Genomic DNA, 6,899 nt, shown 5'->3' with positions numbered 1-6,899 from the left:
TGTTCCAGGACAGGTCCGCCGAGATGTGGATCCCCAGGAACTTGAAACTGGAGACACGCTCAACAGCCATCCCGTTGATGTGGGTGGTGTCATGTGTGCCTCTTGCCTCCCTCCTGAAGTCCACAATAAGCTCCTTTGTCTTGGAGGTGTTAAGGAGCAGGTTGTTGTTGTTGCACCATGTGGCTAGGTGCTGGATCTCCTCCCTGTAGGCAGTCTCATCATTGTTGGTGATGAGACCAATCACGGTAGTGTCATCTGCCAAACTTGATGATGGAGTTAGATCCATTCACAGGCCTGCAGTCGGAGGTGAAGAGGGAGTAGAGGAAGGGGCTCAGCACACAGCCCTGTGGTACACCAGTGTTGAGTGTGATGGTGTTGAAGCAGATGGAGCCAGATCGAACCTGCTGGGGTCTTTTGGTCAGAAAGTCCATGACCCAGTTGCAGGTGGGGGTGTTAATGCCCAGATCTAGAAGTTTGGCTATTAACTTGGTTGGATTGATGGTATTGAATGCTGAGCTGAAGTCAACAAACAGCATACGTGCATAGGTGTTCTTATTATCCAAGTGTGTGAGCACAGAGTGCAGTGCCATGGAAACTGCATCTTCTGTGCTTCTATTGCTTTGGTAGGCAAACTGGTGGGAGTCAAATGTGGTTGGCAGAGAGTCCTTCAGGTGTGCCAGGACCAGCCGCTCAAAGCACTTCATGACAATGGGTGTCAGTGCTACAGGGCGGTAGTCGTTGAGGCACGTTATGGGTAGTCGTTATGTTGGTGCAGGCGTTGATGACGGTGAACTCTCGTCTCAGGGAGCTGTACCCTGACAGTGTGTGAGTGTGTGTGTGTGTGTGTATGAGTGTGTGTTGTGTGTGTGTGTGTGTGTGTGTGTGTGTATGGGTGTGTGTGTATGAGTGTGTGTGTATGAGTGTGTGTGTGTAATATAATCTTTATTATATTATTATGTTGGTGCAGGCGTTGATGACGGTAAACTCTCGTCTCAGGGAGCTGTACCCTGACAGTGTGTGAGTGTGTGAGTGTGTGTGTGTGTGTGAGTGTGTGTTTGTGTGTGTGTGTGTGTGTGTGTATGAGTGTGTGTGTGTGTAATATAATCTTTATTATATTATTATGTTGGTGCAGGCGTTGATGACGGTAAACTCTCGTCTCAGGGAGCTGTACCCTGACAGTGAGGAACTGTTTGATATCGTATTGATGACTAATAATCACGCCCAGGTGGGGGTGCGGCTAATCAACTCCATCAATCACTATGGTACAGGACAACATCATCATCATCATCATCATCATCATCAATTATCCCTCACAGCATTCATCACTACAGTTTTAACAAGTGTGTGTGTGTGTGTGTGTGTGTGTGTGTGTGTGTGTGTGTGTGTGTGTGTGTGAGAGCAGATCTGCTAATTGAGAGGTTTTGTATGACGGGAGGTAAGAGTCCAGTTGGTTACCTGAAGGCCTATATGACAAATCTGTATCTGTCTAAAGACCCGGAGAAAGTCAAGGAGGCCATTGAACAAGGTGAGAACCTGAGACACTGATCTATAACCAATCACTTAACCAATAATTAATCACTAAATCTTATAATCACATAATTAATCACTTAATTACATTATCAATTACATAAACAACAATCAATCATTTAATAGATCACTTAATTACATTATCAGTCATGATCACATAATTAATCACTTAATCAATCACAATCAATAATCATTTCATTAATCACATTAATAATAATCAATCACTTAATCACAATCACATCATTAATAATCGATCATTCTAATCACAGTCAGTAGTCACTGATCTTTGTATTTTAAGTCTTTGGTATGTAGGACATGTATGAATTTTGGTGAACATCTTCAGGAGGATCTGTGCTGTATGTGGGTGGAAACCCGGGTTCTGGAGTGGTGTCTGCAAACATTTCTCAGCTTTGTTACTCTGTTAATCCGGATTCAAACATCCAAGACGTCTGGGCAAATTATTCTGAACTGATCGAAATTCCAAAACAAGTGAAGGCTGAAACTGTATGATTTACTGTTTGGAACCAGAACTTCAGCTGCAGTTTGTATAGATGTTTGAGAAGACAGCGTTTAGTGTCGAGTCTGACCAGATCATGTCTCCTGGCTGTCTGGATATCAGGTGCTTCCTTGTGGACTTTTTTCCTCATCCTGGCACTGAGTATGTTATGTACCATTCTTGGGTGTGTGTAGGATCATGATCTGTTCACCATGTGTAAAGAACATTAAACTCCCAGTGACAGTCCCAAGGTTCCCTCAAATCCATTCATCACACTGAGGTCTCTGTACCAACCTGAGGGAGTAAAGCAGGAGCTCAGTTTGAGGGTGAGTCCCTGAAGTCCTGATGAGGACCTCTGCTCATGATCTGTAAAAGTCTAAGATTGTGGGAAGAGGATATGGAAAACAGGTTGAGGAGCTAAGTCAGACATGGGCAAACTACGGCCCGCGGGCCACACACGGCCTGTTGGGTTTATTAATCCGGCCCGCCGAACGTGACCAAATTCTATTAAAATAGGTACAGGTAAACATTGTTCAATTTACCTTTCCCCTGTAATGCCCACGTTTCCCCTAAAGATGGCGCAAAAAGTGGATAGTGAGCGCCGAGTGTTTAATACGGAGTGGACAACAAAGTATTTTTTCACTGAGGTCCGATCAAAGCCTCTCACACATCCAGTTTAACTGACCAACACCTCGGATCTATCCTGAGAATTGCAACAAAAAAACTTACTCCAGACTTTGATGAACTGGCAAAACAAGGAGTTCAACAACACTGTTCCTACTGAAACTGAACTCGAGTTTTTGATGTTTTGGCACTTGATAAAACTAAATTTGTGTTTTTCTGCTGTGTTTATTCAACTGAAATGTAATAAAATAATTATTAATTTAATTAATGCATTTGGAAAACACATCTGGATGTTCATATAAGTGTAATGGTCAGGGGTGTCAATACTTTTGATCATATAGTGTATGTGTCCTGTTCTTGTACTTAAGAAGTCAAGTCAAGTCAAGAGGCTTTTATTGTCATTTCTACTATACACAGTGGTACACAGTAAAAACGAGACAACGTTCCTCCGGAACCCTGGTGCTACACTAAACAACAACATAAAGCTACAACACAACACAAAGCTACATAAAGTGCATCGAGTGTAACCTGGTGCAAACAGTGCACACAAAAAACAGTACAGACAGACAACACAAAACCAAGATAGCGCAGACCAGTAAACCTACTGTATACTTGATTATACAGTACTGTGAACTGTAAACACTACAATGTGAATATAAGAAACACAATGTAGTGCAAAAATACAGCAGCAGTCAAGAGGTGCAAAAAAGCATGTAAACAATATAATAGTCAAAGGTGCAAAAGACGGCATGTAAACAGTAATACAGTGAAAGGTGCAGTTAAACAGTGTAGTACAGTCAAATATAAATAATAGTATTATGTCCATGTAAAGTGCAGTGTTTGTGTGTATTTGTGTTCCTCAGGCATCGCAGCAGCGACTCTGTTTACTCCGGGTAAGAAGACGGAGTTGAGCGAATCTCAGCTCAGAGTAGCGTTTGATGGAGACGCTGTGCTTTTCTCAGACGAGTCTGAGATCATCGTGAAGCAGCAGGGACTTGACCAGTTTTTTGAGCACGAGAAGGCAAATGTGAACAAACCACTTGCTCAGGTTTGATTACAATAAAATCTCGAGCTGCTCTTTTGATTGGTGGATATATGATCTGATTCAGTAAGGTGTGAGAAGATCTCATTATCTCCACACTATTTATCTACTAATACATCCATAGCAAATGTATCATGTTGTTCCACAGGGTCCTCTGAAGTGCTTTCTGGAAGCATTGGGGAAACTGCAGAGGAAGTTCTACTCTAAGAATGAAAGAATGAACTGCCCCATCCGTACCTTCTTGGTGACGGCCCGCAGTGCGGCGAGTTCTGGAGCTCGGGTTTTAAAGACCCTGCGCAGCTGGGGTCTGGAGATCGACGAGGCGCTCTTCCTTGCTGGAGCTCCCAAAGGTCCTCTTCTGGAGAAGATCAAACCACACATTTTTTTTGATGATCAGATATTCCACATTGAGGGAGCCACGGAGACGGGCACCATCGCTGCTCATGTACCTTACGGGATTGGACAGAAATATCACAAAGGAAAACTGATCGAGCAGCCAGAAAAACAGAAATGAGAAGGTGAAGGTTCAGGATCAGACAAGTTCAGTCTGATCACCAGCACCTGGTTCAGTAAGAGCACTTAACTAGTCTCGAACTTACTTCTCTAACAAACAGGTTTACAAACCGTTTACAAACACACTCTAGATCTTATATGTCTATACAGTTCTGATTGGTTGTTTAGAGTAAGGGGAGGTGTTAGGTTGTGGGAGGAGTTACAGGAGCAGTGTTTGATGTGATATATATATATATACATTTATTTTACAGTGGAATTAGTTTTTAGGTGGAGTTACACCAGGGGGTGTGTTTACCATGTACAAATTGTTTAGATATGGGTGGAGTTATACCAGGGGACGTGGTCACCATGTAAAAATTGTTTAGATATGGGTGGAGTTATACCAGGGGGCGTGGTTACCATTGTGGGATGGAGGTGTGGTTATGTTTATATAGGTGAGACAGCTGTCTGCGTTGCGGCAGGTTGTTACCATGGTTACGTTTGCATTATTGTGCAATTGTAACAATTGCATGAGTGTGAATTAGAACCGGTTTATTTTAATGCAGTGCTGCTCTGATTATTATGGTCTGTATAATATATGGAGCAGGATGATGATGTTCTTTGTGTGTGTGTGTGTGTGTGTGTGTAGTGTGTGTTTCTCTCCTATTTAGTGTTGATAAACAACAGCTTTTAGTTTCATAGGAAACATTTTTACACTTTATTAAAGAAATGTTCTACATTTATAATTAATATTTACACCAGTGTGTGTGTGTGTGTGTGTGTGTGTGTGTAAATCATAAGTACACTATAAAAAGTGTAATAAACTATACAACAGTGTGCTTGTTTAAACTACTACCTTTTATTTGGAATTAAATTTAATAGTAACATTTAAATCTTACATTTTGTTGATGTAGGAAATAATAGAGATTAAAATGAACATGAGGGAACAGAAGTAACAGAATGAAAGAGAAGAAAGAGGAGGGAAAAGGGTGGAACAGATGTACTCAATTCAATTCATGTTTATTTGTTTTGAGCTTTTAATAATGAACATTGTCTCAGAGCAGCTTTACACAGATAATGTGGAGATAAAAATGCAGATGTTCTTTATAAGTGTAAGTTTGTCCCTGATGAACAAGTCGGTGGAGACTGTGGTGAAGGAAAAACTCCCTGAGATGCAGAAGGAAGAACCCTTAGAGGAACCAGACTCAAGAGGGAACCTCATCCTCATCTGGGTTCCACCGAATGTCCATTTATTACAGATAAACGATGTTGAGGTGCAGTGATGGAGATCAGAGCAAACTGTAGTCCTGAGTCAGTGTAGCAGACTGTTGATATTAACTACTGTCCAAATCCTCAAAGCTCCTGATCTTACTCCAGAATTTCATGGATCTCCAGGGCGTTCATAAAAAACATCACCAGCTGCACAGAGTCACCTCCAATCAAAGAGAACATCATCTAGAGGCAGACCAGTACGAAGTGGGCAGATCCGAGGAGAGGAGCAGGAACAGTGATCACTGGAACCTCAGGAGCATGTTTAACTCGACTGAGAGAGAGAGAGAGAGAGAGAGAGAGAAGAGGGTGACAGGAAGAGAAGGATATGGATTATTAAGTCTCCTTATTGTTGTATGAAAGTTAATGTCACTGTGCAGTTTGGACTCTGGTAAGATTCACTCTGGCAGCAGAACTAAAAGGGAGAAGCAGAAGGTAATACATACATGAGGATCTCTGGGATAAGAGACGACCCACCACACCACCATCAACAAACCTGAGTGAACGTGTGAGAGTGAGGAGACGACAGCATCCAAATATCCCAGTTCACCAAACACTCCATATCCATGATCCCTCCAGATCTGCTCCTTTACCTCACAAACACCTACTGACTAAAGACTCCACTAAATAAATGTGTTTAGCCTCGACTTGAACACTGAGACTGTGTCTGAGTCCCAAACACTGATTGGAAGGTTGTTCCATAACTGTGGGGTTTATAAGAGAAACATCTGCCCCCTGCTGGAGTCTTCATTATTTGAGGTACCAACAAATAGCCTGCACCTTTTGATCTAAGTAGGCGTGGAGGATCATACTGGTACAGAAGTTCACTCAGATACTGCAGCGTGAGAGCGTTATTTTTATTTTTTTATTGTATTTTTATTGCGTTAAGTGTCTTATACGTCAGTAGTAGTATTTTATAATCAGTGTGAGATGTAATTGGGAGCAGTGTAGATGATTAAAACAGGGCTGATGTGATCATATTTTCTAGATCTAGTGAGGACTCTTGCTGCTGCATTCTGAACTAACTGAAGCTTATTTCTGCACTTACTCCAACACCCAGACAGTAAAGCGTTACAGTAGTCTAATCTAGAAGTAACAAAAGCATGAACTAGTTTTTCTGCATCCTGTAACGACATCATATTTCTAATTTTAGCAATATTTCTAAGGTGAAAGAAGGAGATCCTGGTGATATTATTCACGTGAGACTCAAAGGAAAGACTCGGGTCAATAATCACACCAAGGTCTTTGACTGCTGTACACACTGAGACAGAAACACCATCCAGAGATGCTATGTGAAAGTTTACTTCTAGCTGCATGTGGTCCTAGTAAAAGTACTTCTGTCTTATCTGAGTTGAGCAGAAGAAAGTTATTAAGCATCCACTGTCTAATGTCCTTTACACACTCCTCAACATTGTTAAGCTGATCTCTCTCATCTGGCTTTGCTGAAAT

At 41.8% G+C, this 6,899-nt stretch overlaps 1 protein-coding gene across 1 annotated transcript in view; it reads left to right on the top strand.

The window, feature by feature from the left end:
* nt5c1bb (5'-nucleotidase, cytosolic IB b) overlaps positions 1–5,033 on the top strand; it is an 8,323-nt gene extending 3,290 nt beyond the window's left edge. The window contains exons 3-6 of the mRNA XM_046836668.1: positions 1,133–1,262; positions 1,403–1,525; positions 3,511–3,695; positions 3,838–5,033. Of these exons, the coding sequence (XP_046692624.1) occupies positions 1,133–1,262; positions 1,403–1,525; positions 3,511–3,695; positions 3,838–4,203 (804 nt within the window). The 3' untranslated portion in view covers positions 4,204–5,033. The remainder of the gene's footprint in view (positions 1–1,132; positions 1,263–1,402; positions 1,526–3,510; positions 3,696–3,837) is intronic.
* Positions 5,034–6,899: the final 1,866 nt, after the last annotated feature.

The sequence above is a fragment of the Silurus meridionalis genome, chromosome 23 (genome assembly GCF_014805685.1).
Source record: "Silurus meridionalis isolate SWU-2019-XX chromosome 23, ASM1480568v1, whole genome shotgun sequence".
In the NCBI taxonomy this organism is placed as follows: domain Eukaryota; kingdom Metazoa; phylum Chordata; class Actinopteri; order Siluriformes; family Siluridae; genus Silurus; species Silurus meridionalis.
Note: the sequence above shows the minus strand (reverse complement) of the source record. Positions and strands in the feature narration are given on the sequence as shown.